Here is a 19,393-nt window from a genome sequence, read left to right on the forward strand (position 1 = left end):
TCTTGTTTAAGTTTTTGATTAGTTATATCAATTTTAAGAGGATTTGACGTTAATGAAAATAACTCAATTATTTTTTAACCAAGTTATTTTTACAACTGCTATTGACGCTTACAATCTTTTAAAAAATCCATGATTTTACCTCATTTACTTAAAATTGATGAAGCAAATTCCTTGAAAAATGAACGGAATGAATAATCAGCTGATTGTCAAGAAATAAATTTTCAGGGGTCCAATAAGTGAAATCAAGAAGTAATATTGTCTCGTAAAAGCACTTATATTTAAAACTCGACGCATCCATAATTTCAATTTGCCAAAAGGACTATTTGTGCCGATATAATGTATTTCGCGAAAAAAAAGAATTATTTTTTAAGAGACACGGCTTCGATAAAGTCTGTTATGCTTTCTAAGTAATTAGCACAAAAAAATGTGTTTTTCGGTGTTAAGGAATTTTCTTTCGTATTTCTTGTATTAAAACTTGAAAAAATTGTAAGCCAATAGCTACCAATTTTCTGATAATCTCTTTATGAAAAATTTCATCACTTTTTCGGAATTTTCTGCAATAATGAAAATTAGAAAAATTAATTTAAAAAGAAACGTTTTTTTAACCAAAAAATTATTAATTATATAAATATTAAGTAATATTTGAGTTTAAAAAAATACTTAAAAGGATAAGATCGGCAGCACCATGCCTATCTCAGATAGGTTTGTAGTTTATGTGGCAGTATGAAAGGTATTGAAAGATGTAGGATGGTATTTAATTAATTTTTGATTGTTTAAAAAAAAAAATCGAAAAATAAGAATCCAATCGATTTGGAGAATCGGATATAGATTCAATTTCTACACTATGGTTTTAGGTTCAACTAAGAAGCGTTTAAGGAGTGAAATGATTCAATTATTTTTTTTGGAAGAATTTATTAGTTACCCCTGTTGCATAAGTGACAGCTAATTCCGGCAACAGAGGTGAACTTATATTTGAAGGGACGACCATTGCCGTCAAAGTTTTTTGAAGAAATTACATAATATGAACTATGCATACATATATTATATTATATATGTAATGTATTTCAAAAAAGTGTATCGGATAAAATTACAAACTGTCTGATTGCTTATTTGGATGCGATCATACAGCTGCATGTGTGTGTGTTTGAATAAAAGCATATGCAATTGAAAAGAACAATTAAAAAGTTGCAAACTAAAAATTTCATGTCTCTTTGCGTCTAAAAACTTTTCTGAGATCAAACTGAAATTCTACTGTGCGTTAAGTGGGGTAACTTCAAGTTTAAGAATCTGATGAATCTAATGACATCGTACTATGATTTCATAGTTTTTATTCTCTAAAAACAAAATATTAAAAACCATGTAAATGTAAAACAGGCCCCTTCTATAAAAAACGAGTAGGTATTAATTTTGTAATAACAGGTTGGGTATTTTTTCTGCAGATACATTTTTCTTATTAGGCTCTTACTAAAATTTATTAACATTAAATGTAAAAATATTTTTGGATTAAAATTAGTGAAGTTTAAGTTTTGGAAATTACGATTAATAATCCATTTTAACTTCTACTTTTTGGTAAATTTAAAAGAAATATAAGTTTTATTTGTTATTTAATAATTTAAATTTCAAATATGCTGATGCTAATAACAACAATAAAATTTAAAAAATATATGAATTCAAACTAAATTTTCCCTAGGATTTACTGCAAAACTTCTTGAATCACCTCTGTTAATGGCATATTCACGGATATTTTCATCTGTATAATCTACTATTTTTCTTTCCTTCTTTCTATAATATTGTTGCTGCTTCAGATAAATTTTCAAAATTCCTTTAACAGTTATAAAAGTTAAACCACCTAAAAGTGTTCTATGCAAGCTGTTGTCAACTGAATCAAATAGTAATCTCCCCACTAGAGAAGAAATAGTTGGCAAAAGAAGTGCACCACAGAAAACACGTGTAGCTGATAATGGATCAGAAAGTGATGGTGTACTCGGATTTTGTTGATGGTTTTCCTGATTTTCGTCTGATTCATCTCTGAAATTATTGTAGATCTAAATTAAATTGTTTTCAATTTTAAATATAAACAAACGCACGGGTAAGGAATAATTAAACTCATTAAAGGGAATTTTCTAGCAACATTTCTTCGGTTTCTTATTAGACGTATCACAGCATCTTCCCATCTAATCATCCTACCTAATACAAGACCTACCGGTATGGCTGGTAAACCAATTAATAAAATTAATGGATCACCATTTTCCATTAAAGTCATTCCTTTCTTGTGTCCAACAATCTATAATTAACTTTGAATTGTAAACTTTGGGAACAAATATTTTAAAATTAAATAACCTGCAACACTGTAACTGCGCCATATGTTACGGCAGTCCAATATAAAGAGCCTACAATAATACCAGCAGCTAAAAAGGGACTTAGTCTTTTCACCATGTTGTCGAAACCTTCTAAAATGTTTGCAAATTTACCCATTTGCGGGAAAACTATGATATATTCAGTTTGGCATTGTTGGCAACTCACACTTTTTAAAGCATTCCCTTTTTGCTTTTCATCTACCTGAAATTAAACCGCAAAATTATTTTTTAATAGAACCTTATATAGAGTATCTTTATAATTTAAAATACTTTACCCAGCGATATAAACAACTTTGATGAACCCATTTAGTAGTGCCTCTACACTTGCACGGTTGAACCCATGCTGCAAGCATATTATCTGCGTCAGTTGCGAAGCAAATCCAGCATGATCTCTCTTCTTCACACGGTTCTTTATCTTTGGATGAAACTGATGCAATACAATTTTCTTGTGGTGGAATCGCAGTCAATTCATTTTGATCACTTTTGGCTAAATTTGACAATCCAATTTCTTCACTCGACATATTTTGCGTGTAGGAAAATTACTATAATTTGGGTAGTTGCTTAAATATTTGTTATACAAAAAAAATATATTTAAAAAGTGAAACTATCTTTTCTTCGATTATAATAATTAAAATATTTTTTTTGCTCTTTGTTTACGTGAAATCACAATTCTATTTTATAATATAATATAATTTTGCACCACAAGCTGTCATTTAATTTTTAAACAGAGATGGGAAAATTGTTTGTTTGGAGTTTTATTTGATGTATCAAGTATTTAATTGGCTACTGTGTACGACATATTAAATAAAAAAATGCTTAATATTTTGCTTTTGTTATACATATGTAATAAAGAAAGGGTTACATTTTTTGAAGATAAAGCAACTTCGCTTTAAGAAAGAGAAAAGCAAATGTATCCAAAAATTACATGGAAACATTTCAGCAAAATTTTGAAAAGTTTTTGCTTTTGTATCCACGTTAAATTTAAAGCAAAAATAAGAATGAAAATAATGAACCTCTAAATGAAAACAATGGACGATCACTTTCAACAAAAATTCATTAGCCCATTAAAATTAAACAGCTGAATAATATTTTTGTGGGAAGTGATCGTCAATCCCCTTAAAAATTTATATCATTTCTGTGGTAAATGAAAATTCTGTAAAGCTTAAACGATATTTTTATCAATTTATTTAATATTTCACAATAGATGGCAGACCATATAAAAATTTGTTCCTTATGAATTATGTATACAATACAAATGCAAATACATTTTTGTATACATGACCTATACAGTGTTGTTTATTTGTAAAAGAGTTTTGACTTTTTAATTGTAGATTTTTATTATTTTTTTTAAAAATGGAAAAAATTCTATACATTTTTATACAATTTTTGCCTTTGTTTGTAAAATTGTTAATCCGAAATAACACTTCAATGTATATATTTACTCATGTAATGTTAGTACAATACATACATATATTTTAGATTTACATCACTGCAATAAGCTATAATGTTTTCATAATAAGTCTTCAACTTTTATTTGAACATAATTAAAATAATGAGCTGTTTATTAGATGCAATCATACACTTTTTATATTTTAAAATATGAAATATTTATATGCATACAATATGTACATATTGTGTCCAGAATTTTCGCACCAACAATGAGGAAAATATTTTTGATCATACAAAATAAAACCATTTTATATAACAGCCTTAGTGGCCAATATTGAACGAAATATGAATAATAACGGCAAATATTTTAAAAATATTTAATAAAATAAATATACATGGAAAAAAACACATTCTTTAATTCGAAATGGTTCATACTTTTTAATTATAAAAGTTAAATAGTTGTTGGTTCTAAAACACATATATGCACATATATACATATATGTATACAAACTGTACATACAAATAATTTTAAATTACAAAAAATTAATTGTGTAAGCTCTAATTTTAATTTGAATTATTTTGGACCATTTATGCAATATATCTATACATATTTATGTATTTGGAATATTACAATATCCCTTTTTTGACTGTCAAAAGAATTTGGATTATGTGCGTATAGCTCAACATTTAACCTCGGAGAGCATTCTAAATTTCGGTCTTTTTGCGGTCAAATTTTCCAAATAAAAGACAAATTCACCTCAACACTAAATTTTTTCTATATTTCTTACTAAAGGTTCTGCTTTAATATTTTTTAACGATATGCAGGATTTTTCTTTAGATTAATGATGCAAAACGAATCGATATGAGCTTATTAATCTCCTGTCTTTTACTTTTTTTTCTCTCTATAATAAATCCCGCATAATTGAAAACAGAATCAAAACGATGAGCGGCAACGGCAGACGATTTCCGTTGTCAACCCAGAACAACAACGAAACGACAAAAATAATTGAAATTATTTTGCAGATAATGTAACACACGCATGGAACCAGATAAGTGGTAATTGATTTGACTGCCTGGGCAGCCCCATTTAAATATGTGGATTCTGTGTGAATTCTGACTTTGACCACGGAAAATCGCTTTTGTTCAGCTTTTAGCTTAAAGAAAGGAATTCAGATAGTCTAAATATCTGTAGATGAAAAAATAGAGACGTGGTCCTTACATTCATATTTACCGCATGAAGTTCATTCTTCAAATTTTGTTCGGGAACTTTGCTCAAAATCGACCAATTCTATAGGAAATCCAATATTTACATGAATAAAATTTACATGCGTAGGAATCTGCCTTGTTTTTTAACATTTCAATGTGAATTTAATTTTGATACATGTTATAACCATATTTCAGTTCATTATTCTATTGGAATTAATTTTGTATTTTTTTCTATTATGTTTTTCAAATAAAATAAAATTTGTGCCAAAGAATTTTATATTATCAAGACAAATTTTTAATTAAAACTCCTAAACCATTTTGATATTTACAAATTAACTAACTTAATCCTATTTTATACCCACTGTAAAATTTTTTAAGGTACAAATTTAAAACAAATTACGTGTAAGGATAAATATTATTTTAATTAACTGAATAATTTAACTAATTCCTTTGTTAAATTACAACAATTATGGGTGACAAAAATATGAGTTATTTTTTAACAAAAATAATTATTTATTCACAATACGAGTATAAGATTTTTGAAGAATTGTGAATTTATGTTGTAACATGCAGCAATGTTAACGTGTGAATTTATAACATCGAAAGCAGTATGGTAAGATTTTTATTTTTGTTGTTCATTTTATAAGCGTAATATATTTTTTATTAATTTAAAATATTAATTATTTGACCAATTTAATAAGGCAAAATAAAAGTTTCTTGCTGGTAAATGTTACTTTTATTATTATAGTTTTATATATAATAACGCACCTATATTAATACTATATATGTAAGATAAATTTACAAAAAAATAAAACAGATTAAATTGAATATCTACTTATAACTCATTTAAAAAATATTGTAATCATAAAATTTTCCACTTAAATTCTGTCGGAGTGTATAATGCTATTATATGTATTATAATTTGGTGGATATTTTTCGAATCATACTTTTAAAGCGCAGAATTCAGAAGCAATACTGTATAGTATGGTAGAGAAGGGGAATGAAAAAAAAAGGTTATTTTTTTTCTCACCGAAAACTTTTAAAACTTTTTAGTTTTGTAATTTATGGAAAGGATACAAATATTCGAAACCTTCTATGAACATAAAAACTTTGAATTAAACTAATATTATAATATTTTTCCGTCTTTATTTTAAATATGTTTGAAAGTATATGTATAAATATGTATAAGTTTAGAAATGATATTTCTATAATTTTTTTTCATACATATCATTTGAATATTTGTTTTTTTTTTTCAGAAATGAAACAAAATTTTATTATGAAAAGTTTCAGGCAAGGTGATTTTGTATTTTAATAAAGTTTCATACTTTATTTTATTTGAATATCATAATTTTCATTTAAACTTATTGTGTTAATTTTTTAAGATTAAGATGAAATTCAAAATATATTTAAAATTATCTAGGTCAATCATTCCATAATTTAATGTATAAGCCTCAAATAACAACTTTCCTCAATATTGTGATTAAAAAATATTACCGTTCATAATTGTAATTCATAGAGTGAATACTACATTAAATCAGATAGCCATAAGACAAAAATTTGCAACGATTTTCATTTCCAATTTTAATCATGAAATGTAAAATAAGTGAAAGTAATGGGAAATTAAAAATTATTGAGGGAAAATTAGTTTTTTAATAAAGAGCGTTATAAATAACTTAAATTAAAAAAAATATTCTTAATTTAAAAAAAAAATTTACTTCGACTTATTTGGGATTGACATACTTACATATTTCAGTTCATTAAGCAATTTCAAAATTACATAATAAGATTATGTAATAGTATATTTCATACAAGGAATTTAAAACAATAATATAAAACGATGCGAATACATGAAAAGATAGGATCCAAAGAAATTATAGATCTCAATAGAATTGCCTTATGAATTTGCATTTAAATTAAGTTTTGTATTTTAATTAAGATTTTGCATTTTTTAATTAAGTGCAAAAAAATGTTAACGAATATTTGGAATCATGAAGATGAAGAACCGTATAAGGCAAACTTTTGTGGGTTATGGGCTAGGTGAATATGAGTATGTGCACTAGGTGAATATGAGTATGGACCACTCGAATTTTTTACATTACTTATTTTGACATAATAAAAATATCAGCCGTGTTACCTACAAAAAGAAATGATATTTTCGACTGACTTTAATGAAACAATATTTTGACTATAAATTATATTTTTTAAATGTTTTACTTTTGAAGAATTTATTTTAACAAATAAAAAAATTCATTTCATTCAAAATTGGCAAAATATTTCGGTTCTAGTAAAACGAGAACAATAATTTATTTGTGTGATTCTTCTCATTTTTCTCAAAGTTTATTATAATTATTACGCACTTAAAACAAGTATACATATATAAGCAATTTATGGTCTAAAGTTTAATATGATTCATTTGTTATGGTTATACGCTAATAGTTGCCAACTATTACAATTTTCACCTACATATTTTGTTTAAGCAGCTAAAATTGAAAAATTCAAATTTAAATGCGTTCGTTTTTTCCCCTAATTTTCATTATAAATTTGTCTGCAATAATTTTTAATTTTAATTTAGCGACAAACAACACGCTGTATGTTTAACAACATATGCATACGATATGGTTTTCTTTTTATCTAACAACTTACATATGTATGCATATATGTGTGTATAATTTTTAACATTAGGATTATAATTTTTATATCATGATTAAATACCTTTTAAATTTGTTCTTAACAAGAACTACTCATGTAAACATTACCAACGATATGGCCAGTACTCTAGTTATAAGTTTAATGTAAATTTTTTGGGGAAGTTAAAATTAATGAACTTAAAAATAAAAAAAATTTTTTTTTTATTTTTTTTTTTTCTGTTTTAAACATTTAACTTTTATATGAGAAGCGATAACTCAAATCTATTTGTCCATAGAACAGTAAATTTTAATTTTAGGTCCTTTATGGATTCATTTAATGAGTTGAAAAACATGGAAAACTTTCTGTATGAATTGTAAAATACTTTTTTTTGGCTTGTGTTTTTTATTATTTTGTTTTCTTCCTTATTTTATTTTTGTATCTTACGCATAATATTTAATTTCGTGTTAAATGTATAAAAGACTTTTATGTATATATGTATGTACAATTAAAAATATTCTACGGGCAACTAAGAAAAATGAAAATTTCAAATGAGTATTCATTTACATAAATTAGGGTTAACTATAAAGATTGATACCCATTATAATATATAAAAGTTAACTATTAACAAAAATTATAATATGCATTAATTTGTTTTCCCAATGGTTTAACATGATAAACGTTTTCATTTTAAATTACAGTATAAAAGTTAAACATTACAATTATTATATATATATGTAAAATTTAAAATAAGTTGGTATGAATATGTTTCCTCTATATATATAGACATATGAAAATATACCCAAAGATGATTGATTCTAATATGTTATAATATTTTTCTTTTTAGAATTCTAGGCATATGATTTAAATCTTATAAGAGCTGCGTCTTAATAAGATCAGCAGTTATTATGTTGACTGAAGATGGCAAAAATCATAAGAATTTCGCTCTTTTAAACAGCAGTAACAAACAGCGGTAACAAACAGCGGTATTAGATCTTATATTATTACAAAGTTATATTAAAGGTCCCGTTTTATGAAATATTTAAAAATTTTCAATTTAAATTGGATATGAATGTTGAGTTAGTTGAGGTACAAAAAAATATTTTAAAAATAATGTTGTGATTTATCATTAAATGTTCACATTCAGGTTTTTACAATGACTTGGGGTAAGACAAATATATGTAAAAAAAAATATATGTATATACAGTTATCTCCTGATATATATGAATTTTTTTTAATGCGTCTCCCATTTAATTGCGTCATCATATTAACATATGAAAAATTTTAAATGGAATAGTATTTATGCATTAAAACGGCAGTCTAGTCACCTACCTAACGTAGTTAAAACTCTATGACGAAATGGGAGCATGACTATCTATGATATAATGCACTAGCCCTATGCTCCTCCTTGGAGTGAAAAAGGAAAACAAGAAATATTTATTTATCTATAAAAAAAAAAATAAATTAAAATCTCGTTTCAGAAATTAATTTTTAAGTTACAATATAAATTTTAAATTCACAACTATATATATGTATATTATAATTTTGTTGGGCGACGACCTCTTCAGTTTAAGCATGATTCTTGTTATTGAAATGTCGTTATTTTTGAATATTGCGGATGAAGAACAAATAAGTTAATCCACAAAAAATTATTTTCTTAAGTTCTTGAATAGTAACGCAATGCTTTGTTATGGATTAGTATTATAAGAGGTTTAGTATGTAAATATAGTTTGAATACAATAAATTGTAGTTTTTAGTTTTTATCTTTATAAGATTCAATTATTGTTGTTAAGTTTAATTAAATTGTATGGTAAAAAATGAAAATAATTTTTTTTTTAATTAAATTTCAACGTCGAATAATTATTAACTTGCATATACATACAAACTTTATTCATATTTATATATTTTAAGACCGCGACTAAAAATGAATAAAAACGCCATATTTTTTAATTAAGTAGAATTTTTTTTTCCCTTAATATTGTTGGGATAAATATCTATAAATACAATATAGTTATACAATAAAAATAAAATATATAAAAATCACTATTTTAATTCATTACCCCTATAAAGTGCGAAATTATTATGCAAATTTAAGTGTATTGCATATAATAAAGTAAATACATAATATATAGGTGCCTCTACTATCTATGCTATATATAGATAAAAAATATATTATTTTACTTTATTATCATCAATGATAATAAAATTAATTGAAAGAAAAATTCCTCCAAAAATATATTGAAACACATTCTATATACTGAACAGAAATTTATTAAAAAAGAAGAAATTTTCCACCAAAAAGGGAAAAGAAAAAAGAACAAAAACAAACCAAAATAAAACAAAACAAACAAACGTTTTCAATATTTTTGTATTTTTATTCCTTTTCTAAATGTTTAAAGGAGGAGGGTGGTGCAGGAGAGGGAGGCAAGCGAAAAAAAAAAATTGTTTCTTAAAAGAAATAAGGCATATGTAATAATATTTTCTATAAAAGAAAAAAAAAAAAACAAAAAAAAAATGTATATTTTCTTTTTTTTTTTTTGTTTTCCCTTTTGTTCTTATTTTTGTATACGCAATAAAGTTGCGTTAGAAAAGTAACTAAAGTTAATTTCGTTCGCAAATAAAATTATGTTTGAATTTATTATTATTAGGTTTTATCAGCCAATATGAACATTAATCAATATAATGCCAATTTCTCGATGAATTGTGTGTGATAATTTATACTGACTTACTTTTATATACGATATGCAATATATAATGTACATATTAGCCCAAGGTATTCTTAAAACAAAAAAATAAAATAACTCATACATTATATTAGATTTTCACTGATTTCATTTTCATATATTAGGTATAATATTATTATAGAATTTTTCTTAATATAATAATAATTATTATTTTATATAAGTAGATATAAAAAATAAAAACAAATAAAAAAAAAAAAAAAAATGTGTACCCTTAATATAAAAATATTTTCAATAAATTCGCTTATATTGTATATGAGAAGAACAGCGCGTATAACATATGCGAATTCAAAATCTTAAACATTTAAAAAATATTTTTCATTTCAAATATAATATTATTATACCTATGTATGTATAAATGTAAATAATTTAAATATACCTATTCATATATGTATATGGATTATTATATGTTAAGAAATACGATATTATAGTACACAAGATTTAAATAAATGTTTCGATAAACTATAATAATACCAACAGTGTGTGTACCTTACTGCGTGTTCTTAAAAATATTTAAATATATAATATGTATATATGTAAATAAATAGGTATATTTCAGTATATAACATTCTTTTGTATATTCAAAAAAATCTTTTATTAAACTTCATTTGGTTATATTGTAATCTAAAAGGTTATTACATATGTCTGCAAAACATGCTACCTTCATTATTTTTTAATGAAATAATAAATCTACAGAATTATTTTTTATTTTCAACAAGAAAATTTTTTAAGTACATACATATATACATATATATTATAGTATATGTATATGTAAGTATTTATAATATTAAAATGATATATGAGGTGTGATACTTGTAGCTATGCTTAAGCTATTTTTAAAAAAAAAATAAAATATCAAACACATTATTATTATATATACATTATATTGTTATTATTATTTAGATAAATAAGTATACATACAATATAAAATAATATACAAAATGTTTATTAAAATGTCAATATAAATATATAATATATGTATAGGTATATTATAGAAAATAAAATATTTTGTTCTTTTAAATATTATTTTTGAGTCATATCTATTTTATTAACAGAGAGGGTGAATTGACTTTTATTAAATGAATTAAAAGCTCTTATTCTATTATACCTATTTGTGTTGACATATACATCAATATAACATTTTATAACTCCTTATATTATGAATTACTTAAGGGAGCCAATATTTTGTGGCAAACAGAAAATAAAAAGAAAAAAAAAATACTTATTTATAATTTGCTATATTTTTATATGTTTGGCAAAAGTTCAAGAAAAATCGGAATGATACCTAGGTAGTATAGGTACTTAATATATCAGAAAATAAATTTACTGCGCTTCAAAACTTTCAACATTATTATAAAATATCATTTTAAAATATTTATATAGAAAATTTCATGAAATTATAAATAAAAATTAAATTTACGTTTTTATTGTATTTATATAGTGTTAAATTTATTATTTTGATTGTTATATATATATATATATATATATATATATATATATATACTATATATTATATAAGGCATACATGTACATATATAGATTATATAGGTAAATATTTATAGATTATTTAAAAATTACATAAATATTTTCTACATAATATGTAGATTGACATATAAAAATATAAGAATCTACACATGTACATATACAGAAAAATAAATTATATTATACTAATTTAATTTCTGTTATATAAACGTAAAATGTATATATGTACATAGTTTGTGTGTGAACACAAAACGGATGCAAATGAATTCTTTATTTTTTTTTTCTAATATTTACACAAATAATTGAAATTTTTTACTTCTGTTATAAATAATTTAGTTAGAAGAATGCAAATTATTGGTAATATTTTTCAAATGAAATAATAAAAAAAAAAATAAAAATAAAACGAAAATAAGTGAAAATATTTCAGTTGATTTTTTGTCGATTTATTTTATACCCTACCGTTTTAATTAAATTTTAAATTTTCAAGGAAAATTATAATATTACCTAGTTTTAATTAAATATGTAAGCAAAATACTTGGACTATCATATACATAGTCCTGTATCCTTTAAATTTTGAAATTTAATGTGCCAGATTTGATATTTTAATTATTTTTGCAGCATTCCGCAATTACGTACAGATAAAGTGCCTTTCTGGTAAAGTTTTGAATATGTGATTACTGTTTGCACAAAATCGTAAGTTTGTTCGAATTTTCAAAATAATACATTTTTGCTTAATTTGTATCATAACTTACCTTTAAAAGTAATTTAGAAGCTATTTTATTAGCACATGACGATGAGAAAATTCTTCTGAAATCTTTTCTAATATCAAACATTTTTTCCAGTTAATTGAGTTCCATATTGCAGTTGCAATTTTTTTTTCTTTCCTACCTCGCTTCTTAGAGGAGCATAGAGCTGGTTTACGATATTGTAGGTAACAATGAACCAGTTTTTAATGTCAATGAGTTTACTAGGTGACAAGCCTTCCGTAGCGTTATACTATATATTTAAAGTTATTGATTTTTACTATTTAATTTTGCTGGTATTTTTAATATTGGCAATTAGTTAATATTAATTTTTTATTTTTTTTATATTTAATGTGTATAACATTGAATATAATTTTTATAGTGACCTGACTGTGCTATAATATTGAAATACTTCTGACATTCTTAAATAGAATTGAAATACCATATCAAATACTATGTATTATAAAACTCAATATAATTTAGGATTCGGATGAATAAACACTGATGTTATAATTTCAATTGTTTTGATTTCTTAATTTGGTTAGACTCAATGTTTATTATAAGTATGAACAAAAAGTTATCTTACGTGATGTCATTTAATTGTTGGTTTTATTAATATTACTATACAATTTCATTAATTTCATATGTTTCGTATAATATATTTAATCAAAAACTGCATCAGTAATTTAAAATTAAAAAAAAATTATGATTATCACATTATATATGTAAAATAAATTTTAAAGTGACTCATTGCCTTTTTATTTATAGTATTTTAGGCAATTACTTTTAGCAGAATATTTCTGACATCGGAATGATAATAATACCGTATCGATACACAATTCAACAATTGTCATTTATAAGCTGAATTCTGCATTAATACAGTATTATTATGATTCCGATTTCGAGATATTTAAAATGTGCTGATTGCATTATCGATGTAGGTGTTTAACATTTATTTTTTATGTACCCTTAATTTTATATTTGTTATCAAATTTTCTAAAATATTCTAATGAGTATATTAAAATTTTTCGATTTATTATTAAGATTATTCCCGTATATATAGCAATGCATATACTCGTACACGATATATTATAATAATACCATTTAGAAATTCGGCGTGAACATTTCATATATTATATGCATATATTGCTGCCATTGATTCGAATTGCAAATAAAATTTCTTAAACTCTTGAAACTTTTTCGTAAATTTTCTTTGAAACTTTAAATTTCAGTTTGGATTATTTTAAGTTTTTTCTCATTATGAAATATTTTTATTTTTTATATATGCTTATAATTTCAATTCATAAATTTTGCAGTATTGACCAAGCCCACTATATTGTTTCTTTTATTTGCGCTTTCAAATGTTTTTCAAAGGATAAGAAATGTTATTAACATATAAAGACAATAACATTTAAGTACATACATATATCTTAACAATAATTTTGTACTATAGTTATGCAATAAGTTTAGAAAGGTAAGTTTTCTATCCTATTTTGTAAACATTTTCATATGCAGCTTTATTTAAAAATTATTCCTTTTAAAAGAAACATTACATACATACATATATGAACATACATACGTTTAATAATATTCTTCAAAGAAATTTAAAATAATTTGTTTTTGTGTATATTTTGTGTTTTTTAGTTTTAGAATATTATCTCATATTTTTCCGAAGCATATACAAAATGTGCGCAAGTCATTTTCAAGGAGTAAAAAATAAATAAAATATTTTCTCCTTTTTATGTACTTATATTATATCGTAAAAGCTTTCATTAAAAAATGTGACGCTGAACAAAATTTGGATCTTTAGAGTAACAATGTATGTATGTACGAAATCGTCATATATACGGGTAAGGTTCTAATAATTTGATTAAAATTAATAATTTGATAGTCAATCACATTTATAAAATTAACTTTAGCGGGAACTTATATCAATTTTGTTAAATTGCAGTTATTAACAACGTAGTTGTAAATAATTATGAAGTCGCCTCACATTTTTCCTATTACTACAGTTACCCTATTACTACAGTTTTAATAGCAATTAATATCCCGGCTCAATCGTTTTTATGCGTATATGTTAAACTATTTGAAACTATCTAAATTGCACGTTATCAGAATGTACTATACAATTGCGAAATAAGGCCACAACCAAATAAATTTTTTTCCTTTTACTCTTTACGTCAATAGAGTATACGTAAAAGTTATACGTAAATTCATTCCGGTAGATAGCTTAAAATTTTTACGTCGAAAATAAATGTACAAAAAGCGTTTTACAAATAAAACCACTCCCTATACTATTCCTAAGCATATTTAGGACTTTCGGAGTTGAATCTCTGCAAAATCTTTGCTGTGAATAAATTTGCTTGTTCTCCAACGAGGGTTAATCATATTAATATCACATTTTCTATTTGCATAATTATAGGATGAAATAAAGTATAAGCCAATGCTCATTAGCTTAAAAAATAAAATGAGTTTTAATTCAATTTTTTTTTAATTCTATGCATTTACTTTTTATTGATTCATTAATATTACAATATTTTTCTAATTATTGTAAAAATATCAAACAATTTTTCCATCCAAAAATTACGAACATTTATTGTAATATTACTGACCGTTGATATCACAAGATACATACATGCAAACATTTGTTCTTATTTTGACAGAAATTCAATAAAGTTAGATTTTTTATTTTACGATATAAACATTTGTTTACATACACACAAACCTAAGTATATAATATTTAATTTTTAAATTTTTTTTTTGGTAATGATATACTTTTTAAAATACAAAATATTGTTTGTAATGCAATATTAATAAAAATTACAGAACTATTAAAAAAAAATGCTCATGTTTTAAAAAGCAGCCGTAAATGACAACAATATAAAATTATATGTACAATATAATATATAAAAATGAAAAGGAGTAATAAATTTCATTCCCCAGAAATAGTCGAAAATTTTATTTGGAACAATGACGAAACAACATAATTTTATTGTATGTATGTATGCACGTATGTACAAAATATTTATCAAATCTATGTTTTATTTTTTTTCGTTTTTAGTACTGAAATCTTGTATACAAAGTCCACTATATACTCATGAATTATACATATATACAAAAATTTGTAGGTTGGAAACATTATTACTAATATTTATGTTACTCTCTTTATTCCGCATGAATAGAGGGAATCTTCGTAATATTTTTTAGATTTTCAATCCTTCGTGAATTTTCGCATTTTCCTTCAGAATTGTATTCAATTTATCTGTTTTTTTGTTTTTTTTTTTTTTTTATTATAAGAATTATGTCAGCCAGTGATGGTACAGTAAATATTCTCAAAGAGAGTAGATTTGTAGTATAGAAAAGGGAGTATAATATTATAGTGATTAAAAAGCTTAAGAGCTTTTGTTATTGTATTTTTTAAGGTTATGTATTTTTTAAAAGATTAGGTAAGGTTTAGATCATAATATATTTTATTTATTTATAGTAAAATGATTTTTTTTTAATTTAAATTTCAGTTTTTTATTATTTCAGTTGCACATATCGGACCTATTTTTAATTAAACAACAATTTACATTAATAGTATAAATTAAAATCATAAATAATTAAATTAATTAATATTTTCAAAATTTCTAATATCATATTTTGGCTCGCATATTACTATCATATTTATATTATATATATGTATGTCTATAAAAACAATGGAAGAGCAGTCTAATCTTTTCCTTCTTGTCAATATAATAATGTAGGTACATAAAATTACAAATTGGGGTTATATCGTAAAAATGAAAACTTTTTTTTTATATATGTACATATTTATATTATATTTCTGTATTTATGTATTAAAAACGAGAGAGAATCCTATATGTACGCTTTTCGAAAATATTTTTCACCAATTTTTTTTTTTTTTAGTTTTGAAACATGAGACGTCTGATTTAGTACTTTTGAAATTTATTTTGTTGTATATGCTTTAAGAAAAACATTTTTAGTTCTATTTGACTTACTTAAAAAGATGGTTGTAATCGTATTTAACGCATTCTTCTCTATTTAATATATTTGTAAAAAAAAAAAAGAAAAGAAAAGATAAAAAAAGAATATATGTAGTTTTTTTCTTCACGCGTTTTTTCATTTTGTATACCGTAACGCGCGAACACCTTCTTCTTTTTTTTTTTGTTTCATTTTAAAATTGAATTGAATAAAATAAATATATATATATATACAATATAAGGGTAAATTGAAAATTGAAAAGGATATATTAAATATAAAAATGATAGCCAAATGTGCAACTTTGTGTGATTAAAATGATAATATACAAATGGTACGTGAAAAGAAGAAAATATTTGTGAGAAAATATTGTTAATATATTATTATTATTGTGTATAATATATGGATATACATATATAAATAAAGATATATGTATATATATGAAGTATTGGTATATAAAAAGTTAAAAAATTTTGGTTTTAAATCTTTTTTTTTTTTGCAAACATTTAAAATATGTACATGAAAAATTAAACAAGAATTATAAGTACATACTATTTACTTATATACATTATACATAATATGTGGAATAAGAATTATAAAAATTGCTCTTCAAATCTCTTACAAATTTTATTGTAATCATTTTTAAAGCTAAAAATGAAGGAATAATTTAAATGATTATAAGGTAAAAATATTTTTTTATAAAATGAGAAATTTTTCAATTTTTCATAATGCATGGTTGAAAATTGCACTGATAAATGTATAATTATATGCATTTGTATATATATATATATATATAGATATATATATGAAACATAAAATTACCAATAAACTTAATTTATATATATGTATAATAATATATATAATAAAGTCATATATATTATTTGCAATTTTCCTTTAAATTAATCCTTATACATATATCAAAAATTTTTGTGATGAAATGCAATAAATTTATTTGAATTTTATATATATTATATAGGTACTTACTTACATACATTATGTGTATTAGATATTAAAATTCTATTTCACAAAATTATTTTATTCCATATACATAATATAATAATTACTTTGAATTATTAATTTTTAAAAAGAATTTAAGTACTAATTTCATTTTCATTGATGCAAAGCAAATATACTTATTATAAGGGACACATACTGAGTGAGAGACAGAGAGAGAGAAAAAAAAAATACAAAAAAAAAATTGTTGTAGATTTTACCGATTACCACAAACAAATAATATTTTGTGGTTTAAAATTTTAAACTGATTTTAAGAGTAGCATAATAAAAACCAAATAAAATACAATATTGGTCTTTTGGAAAAAAAAAAAAAAAAAGATTTTTTTTTTATCAAAAATGTAATTTCATTTGAATTTGTTTAGAATATTATTGAAAACCATTTTAATAATTTAATCTTTTATAGCTGCATACATATATGTGTACAGGAATATTTTTTTTTCTTTCTGTGGTTTTAATACTTTTATATTTTTTAATTATAATACTTTATAATATCCGTGATATATGGGTTCAATTCTATTTTCGCATTGGCATATTTTCTATATTTCAAATAATTATTAAATGCTCTATAGTAAATAGGGAAAATTCATAATAGGAGTACATTCCTTGAATTATAATTTACCAATAATTTATTGAAATTATTTGTAAATTCCCATAAATTATTGCATTTATAAAAATATTTTTGAAATTTTCCGTTTCACTTTTCTAATTCACAATTTATTTATTAATAATTTTTGGGAAGAAATTTCGAATATTTCCTTTGTACAACAAGAATATTTGGGATATATATAGTATATTAAATAATACAGGATATTACAGGAAATAATATCATCAATTTATCTAAATTTTGTAAAATTTAGAGTGTTAAAAAATTTTTATTATTAAAATTTTTTTTTATCGTATAGATTTGGTATTAAAATACTAGAATATAAGAATGTCTAGGATTCAGGTCAGATAATTTTCTTTTTGTTTTATTATAATTTAACTTTAAATGTACAATATATTTTTAAAAGTCACGAGCTAACTTATATTTACACATTAATCAACCATCAAAAAACTTAAATCGTGTTGGGTTTTCTTTTTTGTTTACTTTATAAACAAAAAAAGACACGAATTTTCTCTATGTGTTTAAATTTTATAATTTCTGAATTTTTAAAAACGTGAAATTATTTTCAATGAATTTAAAATTTTAAATACATATACACATATACCATAGGAGATAATGTTGAATGCAATTTAATGCATTTTCTTTGTAGATTCTTTAATAAAAAGAAATTTTCATTTTTATAGCTTAATTTTTTTACCATCTGCATATATATATGTATGTATGGATAAGGAAATAAAAGCAAAAATTAAATTTTTTAACGTTTTGTTGATTTTTCGAACTTTTAAAGATGATTTTTTGTTTTTATTGCTATTGAATTTGGTTTTCCTTTTCTTATTTTAAAAATGACCGATTTCGGACAATTCTATATATGTAAAGAATTTTTTCTACATGCACATTTATATTATATATATAAATATATTTATTTGTGTATACCTAAATATTTTAGTGCAGGAAGTATATTCTTTAAAAATCCATATAAGTATATACATTAATATTAATAATAATCATACCCTACCTAATGATTATATTCATAAGTTATCTACTCGTACATTATTATGTCAGCATTATATTTTAAAGAAGGAAATAGCATTAAGAGTATTAAGACATTTGTTACAGAGAAGAATAAATTTCTCAATTTGTTTAAATAACTACGATTCCATTAATTTGTAGTTTAGTTTTAAGGGCTTAAGTTCAGTTTTAAGAACTGTAGTTCAGTTTTAAAGACTGGTAGTTAAGGACTTTTTAATAATA

At 23.1% G+C, this 19,393-nt stretch overlaps 2 protein-coding genes across 2 annotated transcripts in view; one reads left to right on the top strand and one right to left on the bottom strand.

The window, feature by feature from the left end:
* Positions 1-1,563: 1,563 nt before the first annotated feature.
* LOC129611890 (E3 ubiquitin-protein ligase MARCHF5) lies at positions 1,564-2,911 on the bottom strand. Its single transcript, XM_055525305.1, has 4 exons — positions 2,633-2,911; positions 2,341-2,559; positions 2,088-2,284; positions 1,564-2,028 (listed from the first exon to the last, which is right to left on the bottom strand). Exons 1-4 carry the CDS (start codon positions 2,876-2,878, stop codon positions 1,671-1,673), a joined length of 1,020 nt encoding a protein of 339 aa, XP_055381280.1. The 5' UTR covers positions 2,879-2,911; the 3' UTR covers positions 1,564-1,670.
* A 13,739-nt stretch (positions 2,912-16,650) lies between these two features.
* LOC129611822 (uncharacterized) overlaps positions 16,651-19,393 on the top strand; it is a 30,905-nt gene continuing 28,162 nt past the window's right edge. Inside the window, exon 1 of the mRNA XM_055525196.1 lies at positions 16,651-17,206. The gene's annotated coding sequence lies outside the window, so the exon portion shown is untranslated. The remainder of the gene's footprint in view (positions 17,207-19,393) is intronic.

The sequence above is a fragment of the Condylostylus longicornis genome, unplaced genomic scaffold, assembly GCF_029603195.1.
Source record: "Condylostylus longicornis isolate FDR11 unplaced genomic scaffold, ASM2960319v2 ptg000055l, whole genome shotgun sequence".
Taxonomy (NCBI): Eukaryota; Metazoa; Arthropoda; class Insecta; order Diptera; family Dolichopodidae; genus Condylostylus; species Condylostylus longicornis.

Coding starts and splice junctions, on each gene's coding strand:
- LOC129611890 (XM_055525305.1), bottom strand. CDS start 2,878: ATGTCGAGTGAAGAAATTGGATTGTCAAATTTAGCCAAAAGTGATCAA. Junction 2,560..2,632: donor AAAGTTGTTTATATCGCTGG/GTAAAGTATTTT, acceptor GTTTAATTTCAG/GTAGATGAAAAGCAAAAAGG. Junction 2,285..2,340: donor GCGCAGTTACAGTGTTGCAG/GTTATTTAATTT, acceptor AGTTAATTATAG/ATTGTTGGACACAAGAAAGG.